Source organism: Drosophila nasuta, chromosome 2L, assembly GCF_023558535.2.
Source record: "Drosophila nasuta strain 15112-1781.00 chromosome 2L, ASM2355853v1, whole genome shotgun sequence".
Lineage (NCBI taxonomy): Eukaryota > Metazoa > Arthropoda > Insecta > Diptera > Drosophilidae > Drosophila > Drosophila nasuta.
This window is the reverse complement of record NC_083455.1, coordinates 16,589,559-16,610,567: the sequence shown is the minus strand read 5'-3', so window position 1 is coordinate 16,610,567 and position 21,009 is coordinate 16,589,559. Positions and strand designations below refer to the sequence as shown.

At 34.2% G+C, this 21,009-nt stretch overlaps 1 protein-coding gene across 1 annotated transcript; it reads left to right on the top strand.

The window, feature by feature from the left end:
- The first annotated feature begins 1,579 nt into the window (after positions 1-1,579).
- LOC132791680 (selenoprotein BthD) lies at positions 1,580-2,214 on the top strand. The gene has a single exon (XM_060800711.1). It carries the CDS (start codon positions 1,681-1,683, stop codon positions 2,119-2,121), a length of 441 nt encoding a protein of 146 aa, XP_060656694.1. The 5' UTR covers positions 1,580-1,680; the 3' UTR covers positions 2,122-2,214.
- Positions 2,215-21,009: the final 18,795 nt, after the last annotated feature.

The window sequence follows — 21,009 nt, the reverse complement described above, 5'->3', positions numbered from 1 at the left end:
TTAAATTGAAATTAGCACAACGCACAGAAGTCGTAAATTTATTTGGTTCGCTACACTCCATTAAAAACAAATTCATTAAATCAATATGAATTTTTCAAACTTTATTGCAAATTTCTGTTAAAACTCGATTTGATTCTATTGAACGTTCCAAATCAATTGGCTGCCCTCATCTTCTATTTTCTCATTCCTTTTCTCTATGCCTCGAGTTTAATAAATAGTAGTAAAAATGTTGCCTTTACTTTGAGCAAGTTTTGCTACAGCTGCTTATTGTTGTCTGGGGCAACGTTCAAGTCTCGATCTTTGGTCTCAATGGAGACAGAAAGAAGAGAGCGAACAATATTATTATCCTAGCCTCAGCTCGATTTTCTTCGATTTACTTGCTTCCCTTGCCATTTTCTGTATGTATTTTGCTATTTTCGTATTTTATCATATTTTATTTGCCAGCAGCAGTGTTCCGCTTTCAATAAATGTGCATAAAATGAAATGAATGGCCCCGTCAACCTTGCCCCTGGCAAACAAAATGAAACAGCTACTGCTGAGCCTTTATTCTTTCTTGGCCGCTCAGCTTCGCTCACTTTGTTGAGTTTTATTAAACACAAGTAAGAAATAAGTCGAGCACACTAGACTGTGAGATACCCACTACCCATGTCGAAAAGGAGCAAAACAGTGCGGTATTATTCTTATATATACCAAATATTTATACCGCAAAAATACAAAAATATACCGTAAGCTATATTTGGAATATTTATGTAGTACCACGTTATCCATTTTGAGTAAGAGCAAAACACTGCAATATTATTTTTAAAATATACCAAAATAATTTACAAAAAATACTATATTATACCGTACGTTATATTTGATATATTGATATAGTAACACGATACCCATGTTGAAGAAAAGGAATATAGTGCAGTATTCTTAAAATATACCGAAGAAATGTACCGAAAAAGTACCAAAATATTCCGTAAGATATATTTATTATATTGGAAAACAGTGCAGTATTATTTTTAAGATACACCAAAATAATTTACAGAAAATGACTAAATTATACCGTACGCTATATTTGGTATATTGATAATACCACGTTTCACATTTTAAATAAGAGCAAAATAGGCTGATATTATTCTTATAAAATACCAGATAAATATTCCACAAAAATACTAAATATACTAATATATATACCGATGGTTATATTTGGTATATTTATATAGTATCACGCTCAAAATACACCAAAGAGTAGAAAATATACCTGATTATACAGAACTACATTCAAAATATACGATGGAGTACAAAATATACCAAAATATACCCCTTTACCCTATGAATATCAAGTATAAATGGCAAAAAAAATTATAGAAAACTTTGACTGCTCGACTAGATATTTAACAAAGTTTTAACTGGCAACACAAAAAATAAAAAAAGAAAACCGCCGGCCAAATGTCAGCTGAAAAGCTGGAAAAGTGGACAGCTTGCAATTTTGTGGCAAACAAAATATGCTCGCATTTAAATGCGGCAAGCTTTTCAATTCATGCCAGCGGTTTATGGATTTGCATTCGAAACTCTCGAGAGCCAGCATTTGCTTGTCACTTCAAACCCAACCAAAAAAAAAAAAATTACAAGTTTCGAGAAAAAAACAAAACTACAAAAAAAAAGATGTCAAACTAAAACGCTGCCAGCAGCATGAAGAGGGTCGAGGCGACAACAGAGTTGGATCCGCGACAGCCGGTGCTATACATCGAGCATTGTCCCGTGACCACAGCGTATCGGAAACAAGCCCAGTCGTTGCATGCCTCATTGGCGGAAGCGTTGCGCACGATGCAACCAGAGCTGAAACTTCAGCTGCGAATCAACGAAAACAATGCCTCACGAATGGGCGCCTTCGAGGTGCAAATTGCGGCAAGGCCAACGGATGAGCCGCAGCATCGTTATCCACTGTGGACGGGGATAACGCGGGTGCCGGTGACGGCAAAGGTGCCAAATGTGGATGACATCATTGTGCCCGCCTGTCTGGCATTGAGGCTGCGACACAGCCAAGCGGGCGCCAGTCACATTAACCTTGTGCGCACCAGCGACAGGGACATCAACAAAATCCTGCAGCGGGACCGAAGGAATAGCCTCTAGTATAAAGAACTTTTACCTTTCTCTCAATGTTGCGATAAAGTGTAATTATGTTTTGTCAACTAATTGCTAAATGAAATGGGTTTGAGAAACGTATTTCCGGCAGGCTTTTAAATTAATACACAATAATCTTTTTCAGCTCGTTTCAGTTTTGATTAACTCTTAACTCAACTGTTTGGAAGCAAACTTGAAATGTTCACTTAATTTTTGGAGCTTAGAATTTAGGTAAGAGTAAAATTCAATATTACGAAATATATATGCCTATAGACAATTTCTAACTATCTAAAAAAGTCTAAAAAATGTTAATACCAAGAACAAATTTATTTCTGCAGAAATTGCTAACATGCTTCAAATTAAAATTTAAATTTCTTTATAGCTTACTTCACATATTTAATATTCCACATTTTTTAACAGTTTATTTTATTTCACAAAATTGCTAGATCCGAAATATTTATTTTTACATAAAATTCTAAACATAAATTTATAGAACAAGTATTCTACATTTCTGAACAATTTATTTCATAAAATTTCTAAATCCGAATTATTCTTAGAAGTCGAAAACTTGCCACTCTAAACAATATGTTTTTGCCACGCTTGATGTGTTTGTGCCTCACAGGCTAGTTATAACATTATTATTGCAAACTTTGCCCAGGCAAATTTCATGCAGCGGCACAATAGCGAAAGAAGGCGAAAAATAATCAAAAGAATAAAGGGGCAAACTTCATTATAAGAAGACGGCTTTATGTTCGCGTCATGATGTGTAATTGCCGGCAAGAGTTCAGTTATTTTTATTATTTTGTGGGGTTTGCTGCTATGTAACGTGTCTGTGTGTGTGTTGTAAATGCCGGAAACTACAGCACTGAAAGGACACAGTGCCCCCTGCTCCCCTTTCTTCCCTTTAGTTCACTCTTTTTTCAGCACTGACAAGCGGCTGCTCATTTTCGCTCTTGACACACAGATAGACAACGGGGCGTGGCTGTTAAGTCTTTTGGTTGCATGTGATAGTTGTTGCTGAATTTCGGCATCATTGCATTTTCAGACTAAAAACACACAAACACACACACATACACATACGCACACACGCACATGCCAGGCTGCTGCACAATAAATCCTTGCTTCAAAAGTAAGTTGTGAGTGGAAAATGTTTGTTTGTACGTTTGCATTTTGCTGTTTTTGTTGTTGTTGTTGTTGTTATTGTTGCATGCCACGCGCTGGCTTGCTGCATGACTTAAGTTTTCAACACACGCACACACACACACAGACATACTCGAAGAGCAGACAGACATGCAGTCATTAAACTAACACACACACACAGAGCGAAAGATGTAAAGACTACTGCCAAGTTGGCAGGACGTGCTGTGCGTCCTTTAAGAACTCGCCAAGCTTGAAAGGCAGCATAAGTAGTAGAAAACGGCAGCATATTAATCTTACAGCAACAACCGGAACAACAACAACTACATTAAACATTACAAAAAGAGGAAGAAGAGGCAGGAGAAGAAGAAGAAGAAGTAGTTGCTTAACACAATAGCCGGAGTATGCTGCAATCCTTGCTTGCACTCGTTTCATATGCTTCCGCCGGTTTTTCCAAGACAAAACAAAACATCCAAACGGAACATGATATTAAAGCGCTTTTTACTCTCTTTTTCTCTTTCTTTTTTTGTGTCCCCCTTCATACATTGTTTTCCTTTGTATGGCGCACAAAGTCCAAATGAACTTCATTATAAATAAAATGGCTCCAGCAGCTGCCTTTCGATTTCAGAGCCTCACACTCACTCACATCGTTTCACCCCATGCTGAGACTTTGTCTCTGCGACGACATCGCAGCTTCTCTTTGATTGCACAAAGAAAAAAAGACATAAAAAAAAGTCTATATGAGAAAATGTGTGAGTTGGCGGCATGTTTGAAAGACTGTCTGCGATATTCATGATTAAAACACAGAAAAAACGCAATTATATTAAAGACATTTTGCTTAGCAACCGGAACTTTGAGTATGGCTTTAAAATTATATTTCTCATATGGGATATCACCTTTAAATTAAACATAGAAAATTTAATAATAGTTATAGTGAGTATTTTTGTATGTCTCCATGAATTGAACTGTAATAGGTAAAGAAAAGTTTTTAATAAATGTGTGGACAATCAAAAGTAGAACTCATACGTCAATAAAATATTAATTAATATGTCTGATAATATGACTGACTGTTGATTATTATTGTGTTAATATTATTAACTCATTTATTTACAATTAAGCACAATATCAGTTCCACATGACTTGATCTGTAATGAGAATGAAAAACGTTCAGTTTCAGTAAATACAAAAAAAATAATATGAGATAAATTATAAATAAATAATTCTTATTTTAAATAGCAGAATTTTTAATCTTTAAAAAACTTAAAAAATAGACAATTATAAACAAAATTGCAATCTTTAATTTGCCATTTAATAAATCTTATCTTCAAACTTTCTTAATTACTTTAGTTGACTATTTATAAATTTGTTAACTTAACATAAATATGTAGTGAAAATGTAAATAGAATTTTAATTAATTTAATTGCATTTAATGTTGCTCAAACTAGCTATTTGTACAATCTATTAAAATAAAATAATATGACAAGTATAAATAGTAATTAACGTTATAATTGTGCACTCGGAATTGTGTCTCGCTCTCGCTCTTCAATTTCAATTTTCCTTGCGCTTTTACAATTTTAATAGACTCGCGTCATTTACATTGCTGTCACAGCAAGTATTTAAAATAGAAAATAGTGCCAAGCTGAATAAGAAAAAAAAAAGAAAAGCGCAAGAAAGGAGGGAAAAAGTGGAGTGCTGAAGGCTGAAGACTGAAGTCGAACGAAATTCCAAGGAAAGGCAGCAGCATCTATGCAAATTTAATGCTGTTGACGCATATTTTGACAAACCCTGCAGGATTCGCACGAAACTGTGACTGCGACTGCAACGGCGACAGCGATTGTGAAGCTGAATTTGAATCTGAAGCTGAATTCGCAACGCCAACTGTCAGAGAGAAAAAAAAAGAGACGCTGACGGCCATTTATAGCTGTAGCTGCATTTTGTCATTTTTTAATAGCTTTTATCATCATTCGACTGCCATTATGAAAGACTTGGCAAATCAGCAAAAGAATTTCAGCCACTAAATCAAATTGCAAATTTATTTGCCAAATTTACCTCAACTTTGATTTGACTACTTGATTGATTGGCATAATAAATTCATAATTTATTATTTTATTGATTTCAAATATTTCTTTTTGGCATAGTTTAAACTGTTTGTCTGACTTTATGAATTTAATGCTTTGTCAATTATTTGTATTACCAAAAATTAAATTTTATTTTTGACCACAAAATGCATTGATGCATAAGACAACTTTTAAATGCATTTTGTACAACAACTTTTTATGCAAAAACAAATAATAAATCATTTACAATGGACGAGTGAAAAATACTCTAATTGTAGCAAAACTATTAAATGCAAATTTCGGATAAAGTCAACGCGGGAAAATATTCGCTGCAGGCGCAAAACATGGTCGAAAAAAAAGACATTTGACAGGTGTTTCTATTGACATTCAAATCGCTTTGACTAATTGTTATCGATGCGAACTAAAACTGTCCATTGTATGCATAATTTGTTGGCATTAAAATGGGATAACAGCTGTACATATTCTCGATAATCTACTGACAAGTTTTTAATTTTTGTTAATTATGGAAATTAGCCTTTGGTTAATAGTCTTGTCAGTTTTGTATTTCGATTTTTAGTAAATACAATTCTTTGTTCCATTGTTTGTTTAACACGACCTTAACAAATCAAGGTCAGGTTGTAAGTGGAGCAAACTGAACTCGATTTCAATTAAGCAAACTGGCAGCAGGTGCAGGCAAATACGCCTCGAAATGGAAAAAAAATGCAAATAAGAATTTGACATATTTCCTGAACGAACAGAGAGAGACAGACACACAACAGTCATGGAGACAGACAACAAGACAGCTGAAGAGTAAAGACTGTGCCACAAATGGCACTGGGAGATGAGGTCAGTCAGGCATGCGGTCAACTGACAACTGAGCCGACTCACTTTTGCCACTGAGATTCCCAATGCAGATTGTTTTTGGCACAGACTCTGATGAGGAGGTGGAGGATGTTGTATTTTGAGGATGTTCTCAAAATAATACAACACAAAAAGTCAGGGTAAGCAAGTAAGTTTTACAACTAAGTATAAAGCTGAGGCAGCAATTGATTTAAATATGTAAATAAAAGATAAATAAATCCTATTATTATAAATTGAAAGCTTGAATGAAATAAATTGTTATAAATAAAGGTGATGCATTGATAAGCACAAGCATATAAAGGTGGCAGCTTAAAAAAAAAATACAGTTTGACTTAAAAAAAAATAGGCTTTTTATTTAAATGAATTAAATAAAAATACTATATTTAATTTTGTTAAAACTATTTTCGCAATTTTCAGTTATCAAGAAACTTTAAAGTGAAGAGTTAAAAGTTGCTTGAAGTAAGAATTTTCCAAAAATTATGAAGTTGAAATTTCTCTTAATGCAAATGCAATGCTATTGCATAAAAACAAAAGAGTGCGGTTATTATATTAAATTAGTATACCGAAAAATACTAAAAATATACCAAAAGCTATATTTCGTATATTGATATACATAGTACCACATTAAAAATATACAATAGAAAACTAAAACACATAGTAGGTAAGCTTTTTTTCTCATGCAAAAAATTACTTATAAAACTTCAACAATTTGCATCTAATCCAACCAAATTTTCTGGAATCATAAATGGCTTTAAAATTACGCTTAGCATTCGATTTTTATTGATTTGCGGGGAAGGAAGTGGGCGTGGCATAAATTTGAAACAAGCTTGTCGAAAAACAATTATATCTCTATCTCTCTGGTCTCTGATATTTAAATGTTCATACGGACAGACGGACATGGCTATAACGTCATAGATGTTCACGATGATCAGGAATATATAATTTATAGGGATGCTTCCTTTTGCCTGATACTTACATTTCCAGCCGGCACAAAGTTAAGATTTTTTTCTAAGCAAACGTTTGTTGAAATAAAGTAAATATAGTACCATAATATATAAAGTAAAGCTATACTAAATTAGTCTGAATTCTTTTTTGGTCATGTCCAATTTCATGACTAACTGTTAAATATGAATAATTTCAAAATATATAATTCGAATTCTGGGAGTTTTCGCTTTTGAGAACATTTTGCATTTCTAAGTTCACACAAACTTGCTGGCAGCAGCAACAACACTAACAACTTGCAGCAAATGTGTCGCTTTTGCCATGATCTATGAGCGAACATAAATTTTTACTGCATACTTGCAGGCGCGGGCAGCTGAGGGAAATGTTATACGCGGTGGCTTAGCAACGTGCAGAGCGAGCGAGGTAGAGAGAGAGGAAAAGGGAGGGAGGGAACCGTTTTTGTGACGTTTTCATTTTGTTTTGTGTGGCTCATGTCAACGATGTCGATACGAATTGAATGGCAACGAATTTTTGAAATTATTATAACTACATATCGTGGGCAGTTTTGTGCGGAATGATTGTTGCAATTGCAGCAAGTTGTAGTTGTTGCGACTGATTGTTGCCAGTTGTAGGCCGCGCTAAAAACTGATTGCCGGAAATGTCTGTAATTGGTTGCACATGCCCCACGAGCACAAGTTACTTTATGAGAGAGGAAGAGGCGTTGGCGATAGCGGTTTTTGGGGCGGGTGCGGCTTGCATGTGCCACACATGCCACACATGGGCATTGTGGCAGCCGTCGGACTGTTGCAGTTTTTAGCATTATTATTGTTATTATTTGTGCGGGGCTTGTTAATGATTTATGCATTTTCGCTGTGCATAGAAATGACATTGCACAACGGGCGGGCGAAGGGACGACACAAGGACGCAGTTGCCTTGCCATGGATGCTTGCTAATTTAAATGCACATTTGGGGCACAGTTTCGCATAGTGAAGGCACTCGAGGGGGAGGGGGGCTGCGGGGGCAGCAACTGCCACGCTGCCACTGTCAACGACTGCTGTGATTTATGCGCTTTGCGGCCAGCCGCATAACAGCGGCACCAAACTCTGCTAAACAAAAACTTTTCTGTTAACTAACAGCGGCTGTTAACAGCAGCCGAAGAGCGCGAGTTAAGCAAAGAGTGAATTTCCCTTTTGAAGAGCATCTCGCTGTTAACACTTAACAGCAGCTTAAGAGCGTTGCTTTTGCTCTTTAACTTTAACAAGTTAACAGCGCTTTGCTCTTTTCTTGTCGTTGTCACAACAATTACGATGTTGTGCCTGCCTGGGTAGCATACATAGGTCAGTAATTTAAGTGTGGCACGTGCAACATGCATAAATCAGTTGACAACGTTTTTGCCAGACTCTCAACGAGACATGTCCGCTGTCATTGAAAGGCAATTTAATTGATTATTTTTTGGGAGTTGTGGCTGCTTTCTTTTAATCATGTCTCCGCATAATCGAGTAACAATTGCAACCGATAGCAAGTGCAACAACTTTGTTTACACTAGCAGAGACTCATGTTGTTCTTCTACTTCCCTTCGGCTCTCTCTTGTGTGAAGTGTCTTTCGAATCGAGCAAAGTCATGAGCCTGCAACATGCTCAATTGAAGCAGCCACAGTCGAAGGGCTGCTGATAGAGCTTGCCATCTAATTGGTAGACTAACAACAACAACTACAGCAACAACTTCAACTGCCACTACAATAGCAAGTAATGCAACAACAGCAGCCATAACGAGAGCAACACTTTAAAATCCCATGTGCTTTGTAGGCTTACTTTGACTCTCTTGCTTAGCTTCATTTTGCCCAAAGGCAGGCAAACCATGTGTATGCCTTATTACTTTCAAAGCTTTAATGCACTGTAAACAATTTCAGTTTAGAAATATTTGAGATTTGAATTCTTTAACAATTAGAATTAAAGTTACAAAAGTAATTTCACTTTATTTTATTATTGATTAGAATTAAAGTTACTAAAGAAATTGCAATATTTTTTATTTTTGATTGCATGTAGTAAAACATAGATGCATATATATTTCTCTTGATTCCTTACTTCTGTTTAGGCATATTTTTAAAATAAAATTTATAAGAATTCGGGTTATTATTTATTTATTTTTTATGCATCAATTTTGTAGAATTTTGAACCTAAGTGAGTTCTCAACAAATTATTTTTATATTTAGAAGCTTTGAGCATTGCATCCAAATGCATCGAAAACTAAATGTTAGTAATTTTAGTTATGAAGATAAATGTCATAATATTCAAGAATTACATATTTAACATAGATATTTGCTCTAGTTGCATTTTGTTCCATACATTTTAACTCAACGCTACACAAACCAATAAATAAATAATCTTCTATTTCATTTTATCAGATTATACTTTTATTACTTAAAATCAAAATTTACTGTTGTAAAAACGAAAGTTAAATCAAAGTTAGTTGTACTTTATTCAAGATAACAAAACGGTATGTCAACTTTAATGTATATTTAACATACATTAAAGTGCTTACAGAGCACTGTTAATTAATGAACGTTGATAAAGTCCAAAAACGTTCATTATTCCAAAAGATAAAAAATAAAAATAAATAAAAAATAAAATAACAATCACCATAACTTTTCCTTAAGTAAATATTTCAATTAACTAATAGTGCAAAAGAAATGGCCTAAATAAATTAATGGTTAAATATTTGAGAACACTGGAATATGATATTTATAAAGGTTAGGAAAAGAAATATTTAATTAAATTAACTGCTTTGTTCTTAAATAAAAAAAAAACTCATTTACATTTCAAATAATAAATGAATTATCAGTAAAAACAATTGCTAAAACAGAGAGCACTTTCGTAGGTTTCATCTGGGGAGATTAGATAACAAAAATTCCAAGAATAAATTTATGTAAAACTGCAAAAAAATGCTTGAACAAATAGTAAATCTTTTAAGAACTGTGCTTGAAAGTTCTGAAAAAGCTGTTGCTTTAAATTGAAAGCAGATTTCAAAATTACTTCACAACTTTTAAAAGAAGAAGGTCTTTAAGTATCTCACTCTCTATTTTTCTCCATATCTCTGTCTGTCTCTTTCTCTCTCTCTCGCTCTCTCTTTCTATTTCAGACTCAAACCCAGCCGGGATGTTGGCAAAACGCACTCGGCAAAGCTTCATTAGCAAAGCAACTGCATTCGCTTGGTTGGCGTATAAAGAGCCAATGCGACTGCAAGAGGAGGAAATGCGACGCTTTGGTCAAACAACGTTTATTGTGTTGTGCGTTGGTGAAAATCTGCGAAAATTCGACAACAAGATAAACAAAAACAAGGGGAACAATGATAATAACAAGAGCCGCAGCCACCGCAGCCACAAAGCGTTGGTTTTTTGGCCAATTGGCGATTTGCGTCAGGTAGGAAAAATAAGTGTGGCTTGCAACACGACTTCCGATGTGTGCGTGTGGGCGTTAATGTGGGTGTGCGTGTCGATGCGTCGCAGCTTAAAGCGCGAGTGCAGTGAGCACCAGTCGCTCTCCTTTTGAGTCAAACTCGAAAACAAGAAAAAATGTGCCAAAGGAATGCAAAATCAACAAAAACAACAGCAACAAGAGAGGGGAGGAGTAGGAGGAGGAGGAGTGATAGACTCCGCAAGACAGGAGTAGACAAACCGCGACGAGGAGACAATGACGCCGTCAAACGATGATGAGAATCTGCCCAAAGGAATGAGAATTCAACTCGAAGGAGTCTGCGAGTGTCAATATGAAAATGTATGCGTGTCCTTTGTGCCCCCAACACACATGTGTATGTGTGTGTGTGTGTGTGTGTTGATATGAATTATTCATAAAATGGCAATGGCACTCAGAGAGTCGCTGAGCACACGACGAATAAAAACCAGAAGCTGTGTGAAGCAGCATTCGTGACGCTGCCAGTCAAAAATTTAATTTTTTCTTTACTTCTTGCCTCGTTTTGTGGCATAGCACAGAAACAGGCAAATGCACAGCGGAATTGGAATATAAGAGGACAGACAAAATAACAGCAAAAACAACAATAAGCGCTGTTTAAGGTGAATGTGGTTAAGCACACAGTCTAATATTGCCCTTGTTGCCTCTCGCTCTCTCGCTCTGTCGCTGTCTTTGCTCTCTCTCTCTCTTTCTACTTGTGTGCACTCTAAGTGTGGCATGTACACGTGGCATGCCGCAGGTCGTGGCCATTTGAAGACGTGCCACTCGCAGCGCTAAAAATCAGCAGAAATTAGAATTCAAATAATTGCAGCACAATGGCAATAAGAGCCACAATTAAGTTCAACACAACTAAACAGCTTCCTCGTAATTGCAAGGAATGTTTTCATTCTATAATAATCTGAATTAAATATGCGAAACTAACCAAACACTTTAAAGTGCTAACAGCTTTAAAATGCTTGAATATACAGAGGAAACAAACGTTGTAAAATCAACATATAAAAAGTCTTAAATAAAGCTGAAATTACATTAACATTTAAAATCAAACCTATAAAACAATTGTAGATTAATTCTTAAAATTCAAACAAGTTCTTGTGAATCTTTAATCTGCAAACAGTTGTAATCAGGTTTCTTATATTTTTAACAGTACTTTTCTAAAGATGCATAACTTCTCACACAACAAACATACATGGTGTAAAAAAAAAAACAATTTTATGAATTAAATGGAGCCAAAAATTTAACTTTAACTAAAAATTTCATAACTAATTAAAAACCATTTTCAATGTTCTTAGTTCACTTAAGATTTCTGTGAATTCTTTGCACTTGCTTTGTGTTTCATTTGCTTGCACTTTGTTAAGTCAAAGCGAACAAGAAAAGGAATTTTCAAAAATTTCAAACTAAATTGTTGCATAACCCAAAATTTAAGCATAAAACTGTTTGATGTTATTAAAAGTGCTGAGAATGTGAAATTTACAATAGTTATGAACGAAAAATATAAATCAAAGAGCAACATTTTCTAATATAAAATAAATTGAATTAAAATTAACATTTTGCCAAATATTAGTTTTGTTTTTAACACAGAAAAATCTAGAATCAGTAAAAGTTATTTTAACAAAAATATGTGGAAAAGAAAACTAATGTTAATCTTTAAATAAAATTAATATAATATTTGGTGAAAACATTGTTATTGGTATTTTTGAATCTTATTTGCTTTATATAGTGGATAAAAATATTTAAATAAATTAATTAAAATTAAAATGCATATTTTAAGTTTTATATGTTTATACTTTGAGTTATAGTGGAAGAAAATGTTCAAAATAAATGTTGTCATAAATAATTTATAAATAATTAGATATCAACAGTAATTTTGAGGTACTGAAATTTGACTCTGAAATTTAATTAAAGTAATTTCAAATATATAAATATTTATTTAATTAACACTGATTTATTTGTCAGCTCTTTTTTTAAAGGTTTCCAATGCCAATTCGCATTCAATTATTTATCCCTTTCACAGTTGACACCGAAATCGAACTTGCTAAGCCGTTGAGTACTTAAAAGTGTCTTTTCTCTCCCCTTCTCATGTTGTTGCTTTGCAATTCCGTTAATTATCTAGTCGTGATTTGACATGGGTATCGAGATTAGCATTTTTTTTTTTGAGGGTCTGCTCCTAAGCTAGACTTGTTTATCGGCCTCAAACACTTGAGCATACCATATTTGAATAAGCCCTGAAAAGTCGCGCACATTTGCAATGCTAACCAAATTCGCAAATCGAGGACAAAAAACACACTCACAGAGACACAGATACAGGCACACAAATGCAAATGCGCAACGCATACGCAGCAGAATTTTCGCCCCCATTTCACCCGCTATTTCGCCTGCCACTTTTAACCCTTTTTTCTGTATGTTGCGCAGTTGTTGTTGTTGCAAGTTTTGCCGTTGCGTCTGCTTCGATTAACTTTTTTAGCTTCGATTGTTTGCGCAAATATTATGGATTTTCACGTGTTCAACGTCGTCGTCATCGTTGTGTGTGTGTGTGTGTGTGTGTGTGTGTGTGGATCACATTATGCTCTTGCGGCAAAAAAGGGATAAGCATAATAATCAGCTCGATGATGATGTTCATGTTCTCCACTGACTTTGGCTTAGCTTGTTTTCTCTTACACCAGTGATTGTTGTTGTTTTTGTTGTTGTTGCTCGATAAGCGCTTTTTACATTTTTCATCGTTTGTCAACTGTGAAATTTTCACCAAATTACTTTGCCACTTAATTTACGCAACACTCAACAAAAGTTTTTCAATCGACATTGTTGAAGTATGCAACGCATTTTCCTAATTAGCCAAGAATTCAAGTGTAGCAGGCAAAAGGGGAAAACAACTCACCATACAGTTTGTCAAAGATAGAGAGGGAGATAGAGAGAGAAAGAAAAAGAGCAAGGGAAATATATGGGGATATCTTTGCATATACGAGTTTTCAATTTTCTACTTGCAGATTTATGTGGCACACAATTTTTCAAATTTATGGCATCTCTCTCTCTCTCAATATTTCTTTCATCTTGAAAATTGTATTTTAATTCGAAATTAAATTCGACAACGATGAATATATTACAAAAAAAAAATGGCAGCTATGCTTTTTGCCTACTTTATTGGCCTCCAATTTTAAAAATAAATGTTGACTTTAAGGCTTGATAAATGATATATTCATTTATTAACTTAAATATGAAAACTAAACTCAAATGTGGATTTTATTTTAATTTCGTTTTAGCTCAAACATTTGTCATAATCGAATTTGGCAGCCATTTTAGACAAATTATTTATATTAAAATATGACAGTATAAATATATTTTTTCAATATGAATTTAGCTATACATAAATGTCACTTTATGGCTGTAAACAATATTCATAAATATTACCTAGAATTTATTGATTCAACTATATATGAAAACTAAACTAAAATATTGATTTTATTATAAATCACAATTAAATGCCGAATTGTTGATTGTGCAATGTTTTTACCATAATCTACACATATTACCAAAATTTGTCAAATTCATTTCTAAAAAACAAAAAGTCACCTCATAGATTATAATCAAAACATATAGAAATGAAGTATTTATAAAATAATCACAAACAAGTATGAAAGATACAGTAATTAAACCATATATACTGAAAGTATACAGAAAATATACCCAAATGTACTGAAAATATACCAGAATATACCAAAATAGTAAGATATACCGAGGACTATATTTGGGAAATCGATATTGTACTACATTCAAAATATACCAAATGTATAGAATACAAAATATACCAGATTGTCAGCTAAATTGTATTAGTATAATAAAATCTCTATAGATTTTTATGTTTAATACAATCTAACTTTATATACTCAATATCAGAAGTATCAATATCAGTCGTAATTTATTCTATTAAATAATTAAGTATAATAAACTGTTTTTAAATGAGGGTTTGAATATTAATTTGCTGTGCTTCTATTAAAATTAATGATTTCCAATTACAAACATAGCTGCACAATTTATGCATTTTTAAATAAATAATAAAATGAAAATAAACTGTTTCTAAATGAGTTTCTAAATATTAATTTGCTGTGCTACTTCTCAAATTTATGATTACTAAAAAAAAACAGCTCTCTTTCTCTGTTTGCTCTCCTCCTTCCCCACTCATTTTTTTATATTCTTATAATAGACATGACGAGCATTATCAGTCCATCTAAAGCAAGTCCAAGCATGTCCCTTAAACAAGAAGAAGAAGAAGAAGAAGAAGAGGAAGGACTCGTGCCTATTTATTCAGTCGCCATTCGCAGCTGAAGCTTGAGCTGTGACTGTTGACTGTTGACTCGTGACTCTTTGCTCGTTGCGAATGTCCTGGGCTGTTTGTCTTGTTTGATAAATGCGTGTCCTTGGGACAAATAACCCTTGTAGCAGCATCGCAGTCACGCCTGCCAGTGTCCTCAAGCATTTCCTGCCAGGCTGTTAGGCTGCGTTTTGCTTATTGCCTCACACACACACACACACACACTTCATTTGTGGTAATAGTTTGTTGGGAGAGTAAAAACAAAAAGAGAGGAAAGCATAAAACAATTATAGTCCCGCCGCTCGCTGACATAAAAACCTTTGACAAATTTCGCCGCAGCCTTCTACTTTATGGCCAGCAGGTCCTGCACTTAAGGCGGCCTTTTGTCGCGCCAACAACAACAAGAAGCGGAAGAATAACTGACTTTGCTAATGAAAAGTTTATGGCCACGGGGCATAGCAACGCACACGCGCTTGGTTGCTGACTGTTTAGTGTTAATATTATTTACACCAGCGACAGAGACACATAAGCACTTTATGTGAATGACGCCCAAAGGCATCAAAGTGACATTATAGCGTATACGCAGCGTGCGCCAACTATGCAACAACCATTCGTTTTTTGTTTAAACATATTTTAAAAGCAAAGCACCAACAGAAACAGAAGCTGAAGCAAGTGCAAAATGTGTCAGCCGCAAGCCAAAATGAGCTACAATTGACACGCGGGGGCGGTCAGTTGACCAGTTCGCCCTAAAGGGGGGCAAGTGGAGGTGGGCGTGGCTGTTACATTACGCACACATTTGAGTGCCGTCTCTGCTTCTGTCTGCATTGGCTTTTCTATAACTGTGGGAGGGAGTTTGTGGTGGTAACTTGTTTGCACAATAAACCTTGGCAAAGTCATTAGAAATTTTCAATTATGTAAACAGAAACCTGAAACCATACGAAATAAACACCTCGAGCGTGTGCACACACACACACACTCACAGAGTCGTACACTCACTCACACAGCTATAAACACACTGGCTTTTACATTTAGAGATGCACGATAATCAATGTGAGAAATTCACTTTACAAAAACCCCAAGCACTTTTATATGTCGCACGTTTTCAACTCTATTTACATCCCAAAAAAAAATAAAAATATATAAGAAGTGACAAATATGATAAGCAATAAATTAAAAAAGAATTTTTTTTTTTATATACATATATTCTTTATTTATTTACAATCTAAAAAAGAAATGAAGAGACTTTTAAAAAAATAATATAAAATTAAACTTCCATCTAAAATTTTATTTAAAAAGGTTAAGATCATTTTATCATTTAACGAGGCACAGTTCCTACGACTAATAGTTCAAATGGTTAAATTAAAAATAAATATAGAGCCTTTAACAATATAAATACCAAGTTCTGCTCTCTCAAAATAATTTAAAACAAGTGAGAAAGCTCGACTGTGAAAACTCGCTATTCATTTTGATTAAAAGCAAAACAAAGCGGTATTCATTGTAGAATATACCAAATTAATATACTATAAAAATACTTAAGAATATACCAACGGCTATGTTGGGTATATTGAAATAGTACTACATTCAAAATATACCACAGAGTGAAAAATATACCAGATTGTTAGCCATAGCATCTTAGACCCCTAGAATGTATGTTTTTGTATGTTGTCCATAAAAAAGTATTTTTTAATACCTTCCAAAATGTTTATTTTATCGCATCTAAATTCTCAGGAATCATAATTATCTCATATAATATAATATATCTCAAATTTCCCATTTCTTTTTTTTTTCTTATGCAACAAAAAAAAAGAACCTATAACGTCATCAATTCAAAAAGCATAGCAAACGTTTACAAATAATTAACTTATATAAATTTAGTTAATTATAAGGTAATAATATTTTTTCTCTATTTTATTATACTGAAATAAGTAAACATATATACTACAATTGAACTACTAAATGTATTTTATAATTCTACATTGTATTTTCGCAATTCAAATGCACTTATTAATTTCTGCATTAATTTTAAATGAATGAAAATGTATTGGACTTAAAATTGTTCTAAAAGGAGGATTTACTTCAAGAGTTGTAAAAATTCACTTAGGAAAATTATGAAAATTGCATTAAGAAATTTAATAAAATTATATCTATATAAAGAATAAAATATGCTACAAAAAATGGTATTATTAATATTATATTATTGTGTAATTTCATAATGCAGTTTTACGAGTTACTTAAACTTATATCAACATATATTACTAAAGTAAAAATAATTGCAAAATATTATACTGAATTATTATTTTATTGATTTAATATGTGTAAAACATTATTATTTATATATTTCCATCAGTCGAGTTGGACATTAATCATTTCCCAAATATGTGTATAAATATTCACACTCCTTTTCTTCCACAAATTTGCAATTTACCATTCATGAAATAACATACAATTTGATTAATTTGTAGTTTTCGATTTATGGCAGTTTAATGGCATTAAAACATTTTTAATAAATGTTAATTAATATTTTATGTGCCTGCTGCTTTTGTAGTGTTTATTTTAACCAAAAATTCACTTGCCAAATGATTGCTTTTGCTCATCTCTGGCACATGTGTTTATGGCTCTTGTGTCAGGTATTTTACGAGCTTTGTATCGATAAACAATAAAATCACAAACACACACACACACGCATACACACACACCCCATTGACCCGTTCTTCGGTAAATGGTGCAGCAATGCCGCAATGCTTTTATAAATTTTTATTTTAATTTTATTTATTTTGTTGCCTTTGCCTTGGCTTGCCATGGAAATGGCTTTGAGCGTTGTGGAGTTAAGCTTCGAGGGGTATTTTCTGCAGCTTTTCTTATTGATGGCATAGAATGCAAATCGAAATTGAATAGAAGCTGAAAGTGAGTTCGAGAGAGTGAAATGTTCGTTCGGTTCTTGAGAATGATTACGAGTGCCTTGTATTATTTATAATGCAATAAATAATTTTATTATGTGCCAAGACCAATAAACGCATTCGAGCCAAACAAATAATCGGCCCGCCCCAGGACTGAGACAGTCACGCATATAAATCAGTGATGAAAATGAAAATAAAAAGAAGAGTAAATACTCGAACACAAAAATAAAATCACATACGTAACGTGTAACACGCTTTTAAGCACTTTTGTTTATTTCTCAACATTTCGTTCGCTTTGGTTTCGTTCTGTTTCGTTTGCACTGACATTAGGAAATGAGTTTGCCAATTTCCATAGACATTTTCATTCCCCAACTACAGCAGCAGCAGCAGCAGCAGCAGCTGTATTCTCTCTTCTGCCTGCCACAAACATTGTTAGCTTCACAGTCCCGCTTGACTGACTGTGGGCGTCTCCGTTGGGTAATCCACGAGCAGACATATACATACATATAGTACAAGATGTACACGTATCCTCCACCTTTCCCTTGCTGCTTTCCCCCCCCGCTCTGCTGTGAAAAGACAAACGATATGCGAATTTAAATGGAAGCACCTCTTAAGGCATGTTAACAGCGAGGCCAATGCCAAAAGTGAATCTCGAGGCTTTGTTTTATGGTGCTCGTATTTCGAGCCAGCTAAGTGCGGCATAAAAGCAGCCAAATTACATTAATTTGTTTACATTAAATTATTAAAATTATCAAACCTGTCATTCTACAGTTTTTTAAAGGGTTTCAAATTGAGATTAAACTTTAATTAACATGTGCCACAAAAGTTAACTTATTACTTGCTAAATGTTCTGTGATATGAATGCAATTTTTTGGAATACATATTCTTTTTAAGATGATTAACATGTTCGCTGCTTAAATTTGAAAACAAAGCTTAAATTTTTAAAGGTTTTTAAAGAGAGTGAAAAATGTATTTAAGTATTAGCAAAAAGACTTCAAATTGTACATTATTTAAGTCCCGATACCTATAGGATAGAGGGGTAATTTAACTATATTCTTGATCAGTGTGAACAGCCGAGTCGATAAAGCTTTCGTATTTGTATTTCTACTTTTCCTCAAATTAATAAGAGGCGAGCTAAGTATAAGAATTTGTATAAGCTTAATATTTATAAAGTGCATTTTTTTTTTTTAGCTGTTTTAGAAACGGGTTACAAAATCTATTAAAACGTGATACGTGATTTAATAGTATTAAAATTTTTGTATTCATTTATATTTTTGATTGCTTTTAACTTTATGTAATTTATCGTTTAATTTTATAAGGTATATTCCATAATTGGTATCTACTCCTGCTTTTCAAAATTTAATTGATTTTTAAACGGTTTAAATAATAGTTTAACATTTTATAAAAGCGAACCCAATTGATTGCAAAATACTTTATAATTCGTGTAAAATGTTGACAGTTTATAAATAATTTAAGCAACTACCTAAAATAGCTGAATTTTTACGCGCATATCATGTAATCTACATAGCTAAAAGTCTTCTTTTTTTGGGAAAGCTACGTTGCAACGTTAACATAAATATGCGGCAGATGCCACCCAAAAAATTATATGCAAATCCTTGTTGGGATAAACTGCAGCATCGCTTCGCTTGCTCACTCCAAAAACTCAATTGCCAGCACTTTATCAACTAACTATATGTTATTTTTTCATTTCGTCAAGTGAAATTGACACATACACACACAGATACACACACATACACACACATACTCTATTACTCTCATACACAAATGTGTGGCAGACATATTGATAAATAATAATTTGACGCAACTCAGTCAAAGCGAAAATTTAATTGCATGTCGCTCTGGGGATCAGGCAAAGAAGAGGAGAACGGGGAGGGGAGGGAAGGGAAAGAAAGGGAAGAGAAGGGGCGTGGTTGTGGGCATAACGGAATATGCCGCTAATATGCAACTGTGAAAATTGTTTGATTAGATGTCTGCAAACAGTTGCTTCACTGCGGCATTACGTATACGCCGCGTCTGCCCAGCTGTCTGCCTCTGTGTGTATGTGTGTGTGTGTGTTTCCAAGCTTTGTGCATTGGATAACTGGCAATCAGTCGCCGTTAGGACTGGGCTTGCCACTACTTTTGATTGGCTTCCACATGGCTACATTAATAAATGGCGCGCTTTTGTGGGTGTGCCGCAATTTGACAAATACTCTCGCAATCCCAGACAACGCGTTTGCCGCGACTCCAATTCAACTGCCGTGTCAGCGGCATCGAATTAATGCCATTCAGCAGACACCCGGAGTATGAGACCATGTAAGAAAGCGCCAATCGAGTGTGGTCGACTGTGAGATACCTGTTATACATATCGCAAAAATCATATTTCATAAATATACTAAATATATGCCGCAAAAACAATAAAATATACCAAAGTTTGTATTTGGTATATTGATATAGTATAATATTTAAAATAGTTAATAGAGATGCCCGCTACCCATAACCAATATTCTGTTAATATACTAAAAATATACCGCACAAGACTAAAATATACCAATGATTTTATTTGGTAAACTGATATTGTACTAAATTTAATAAATTGAATAGAGATACCTGCTACCCATATCCAATAAAACCCTAATTTTCCAAATATACTAAAAATATACTGAAAAAATACTGAAATGGCCCGAAACCTATAGTTGGTATATCGATATTCTAATACATTTCAAATATAGATCACCAAATATACCAGATTATCAGCTAGATCTAGGCGTTCATACAGACGGACAGACAGACGGACGTGGCTATGGGCTATTGACGCTAATCAAGAATATATATTCTTCTGAATACATACATACCTTTTCTGCAGGCACAAAATAATAATACCCTTCTACCAAATGGGCAGCGGGTATAAAAAGAGGACTTGGTTGAAAATACTTTTACGACTGCTGCAGACTCACGACTTTTCTTATATACCAACTTCTTCTCCTATTCTTCGCTGACACTTTCAATCAGCACTCGCTCTTCAGGCGAACACTTCACAATTGTCGCTGCAGCAGCTAAAGTTCTGTTGCTGCTGCTGCCGACTCTGCCATCGCTGCGACGTCGACGTCGACTTCGCTGCCGTTCAATAAATGTCATTACATTGTCAAGTGCATATTAGCGCCATAATTGCGAGACGTGCGCAGAATTTTCAGCTGACAGCGAAGAGCGACAAAAAAAAAAAAAATTGAGTTT

Coding starts and splice junctions, on each gene's coding strand:
- LOC132791680 (XM_060800711.1), top strand. CDS start 1,681: ATGAAGAGGGTCGAGGCGACAACAGAGTTGGATCCGCGACAGCCGGTG.